This window comes from Pygocentrus nattereri, chromosome 4 (genome assembly GCF_015220715.1).
Source record: "Pygocentrus nattereri isolate fPygNat1 chromosome 4, fPygNat1.pri, whole genome shotgun sequence".
Lineage (NCBI taxonomy): Eukaryota > Metazoa > Chordata > Actinopteri > Characiformes > Serrasalmidae > Pygocentrus > Pygocentrus nattereri.
In genome coordinates, this window is record NC_051214.1 from 891,379 (window position 1) to 893,878 (window position 2,500).

The following is a 2,500-nucleotide window of genomic DNA, read 5'->3' on the forward strand; positions in this document are numbered from 1 at the left end:
TTGAAGCCGGTTTTTAGAAATGAGCTGCTCATGCGACGCCAGAGTGATGGACGTAGAGATGCACCTGTTGAGCGAACTTCAAAATTTGAGGAGTAAGGTGGGGGGACATCAAACAACCCTGGACAAATGGTATAAGCTGTAGTTTGGATCCCCGTGTTTGCTCTGTTGGGGTCTCTCGAGACCCTGAGCCACCTGGTGCTGAAATAAAGAAGCCTTTTCCCTCTTTCCACAAACTCGGTGTCTGAAGACTCTTTCCTTCGAGGACTTGGAACAGTTATTATTGAAAGTGTTTAGCTGGTATTAAAACATTTTTTATTCATATTATATTTGAAATGGCGAAATGTTTAATGTGGAATCGCGGCCACTGTTCGCGTTTGTCTCGCGGACCTTTTGGCTGTGTTTACATTACCAGCTCTCCTAAAGATGATGGTTCTGTAGCAGAGCAGGCGGCTTCATCTGGACCCATGAGCACTGAAAAACGTTTTTCGTGGTTCTCTGCACGGTGAAAGTGTTCCTCAGGTTGACGGAGAACGTGCAAATGCTTTTATTTCAACAGGCGGCGTTCGCTTTAAAGGTTACGTCTGCCGGTTTTGATCAAAGCGGCGTTGAAGACGAAGGAGGACGGCTGTTATAAACGGTCGTGCAGGGTTGCGTCAGTTGTCGTGACGAGCTCTTGTAGGCGTCGTGTAGCCTTGGGAACAGACCCGACAGTAAAGTGTTACGGAAAGATTAAAAAACCAGGAATTTCTGCGATGAGATTGGAAACGTGAGCACAGCCTTGCGTGCGATGGGTCAGGTGTGCTCACTGTGCCTGTTTCTGTGTTTGTGTCTGCAGATTTTTGTGGGTAAGATCCCGCGGGATCTGTTCGAGGATGAGCTGGTGCCCCTGTTTGAGAAGGCTGGGCCGATCTGGGACCTGCGGCTGATGATGGACCCGCTGAGCGGTCTGAACCGCGGATACGCCTTCGTCACTTTCTGCACTAAAGAGGCCGCGCAGGAGGCCGTAAAGCTGGTCAGTCACTCAAATCGTTGGCTGGACCCGTTGAGCAGTAGGAGACGCCCGTGGCTCCGAGCGTAATGATGATGCGTTGATTTGATTTTTCTCTCTTCAGTGTAACAATCATGAAATCCGGCCGGGAAAGCAGATCGGAGTGTGTATATCGGTGGCCAACAACAGACTATTCGTGGGCTCCATTCCGAAGAGCAAGACGAAAGAACAGATCGTAGAGGAGTTCGCTAAAGTCACAGGTGAGTGAAGGACCTGGCTGCTGTCGGGTGAGGCAGCGTCGCTCGACTGTAACGGTGTTGGTACATCTCCTTAAAACCTACTCAGACAGGCGTCCCTGTCCTGCCACGCAGTCAGATGCATGCGGCGGGTCCCCTTTGGTGTAATGTTGAGAGAAAATGGAGTAAAATAGTCAAAACGAGCTGTAGTGAGATGCTGGTTTAGTGTGGAGCGGCAGCTCTTGGGCGCAGCAGGTTCCTTCGTTTTATTATTGTTGAGTTAATTGTTTTTATTCAGCGTTGTACCTACAGCTCTGCACTAAATCTGAGTAAATGAGTAACAATCCTGTGTTTTCAGAGGGCCTGAGTGACGTTATCCTGTACCACCAGCCAGACGATAAGAAGAAGAACCGAGGGTTCTGTTTCCTGGAGTATGAGGACCATAAGACGGCGGCACAGGCCCGGCGCAGGCTGATGAGCGGGAAGGTGAAGGTTTGGGGGAACGTTGTTACAGTCGAGTGGGCCGACCCCATTGAGGACCCCGACCCAGAGGTCATGGCCAAGGTGAGAACCGCCCGGCGCTGGACGTTTGGCGCCACTGTGTTCTCTGAGTGTGTGTTTAATTCTTCTCAGAGTGGGATTGATGTAAACTATGGATTCACCAAAAAGGACACTAGGATGACCCATTCAGTTCTTGATCGAAAGAGTAAAGTTAAAACTACGGTAAAATTAGAGGATGGTAGATGTCCAGGAGCAGGGTCAGAAAATACTGCGGTAGAGGATGGTAGATGTCCAGGAGCAGGGTCAGAAAATACTGCGGTAGAGGATGGTAGATGTCCAGGAGCAGGGTCAGAAAATACTGCGGTAGAGGATGGTAGATGTCCAGGAGCAGGGTCAGAAAATACTGCGGTAGAGGATGGTAGATGTCCAGGAGCAGGGTCAGAAAATACTGCGGTAGAGGATGGTAGATGTCCAGGAGCAGGGTCAGAAAATACTGCGGTAGAGGATGGTAGATGTCCAGGAGCAGGGTCAGAAAATACTGCGGTAGAGGATGGTAGATGTCCAGGAGCAGGGTCAGAAAATACTGCGGTAGAGGATGGTAGATGTCCAGGAGCAGGGTCAGAAAATACTGCGGTAGAGGATGGTAGATGTCCAGGAGCAGGGTCAGAAAATACTGCGGTAGAGGATGGTAGATGTCCAGGAGCAGGGTCGGCAAATCCTTGGGATTCCAGCTCCATTTCAGGTTCTGCAGCGAGACCTTAGACGCTGTAGGAAC

The 2,500-nt window shown here is 50.1% G+C and overlaps 1 protein-coding gene across 6 annotated transcripts in view; it reads left to right on the plus strand.

The window, feature by feature from the left end:
- syncrip (synaptotagmin binding, cytoplasmic RNA interacting protein) overlaps positions 1-2,500 on the plus strand; it is a 26,392-nt gene that overhangs the window by 17,523 nt on the left and 6,369 nt on the right. For all 6 annotated transcript variants that reach the window (XM_037538060.1, XM_037538061.1, XM_037538059.1 and 3 more), the window contains 3 exons: positions 836-1,012; positions 1,113-1,248; positions 1,583-1,788. In XM_037538060.1, the coding sequence (XP_037393957.1) occupies positions 836-1,012; positions 1,113-1,248; positions 1,583-1,788 (519 nt within the window). The remainder of the gene's footprint in view (positions 1-835; positions 1,013-1,112; positions 1,249-1,582; positions 1,789-2,500) is intronic.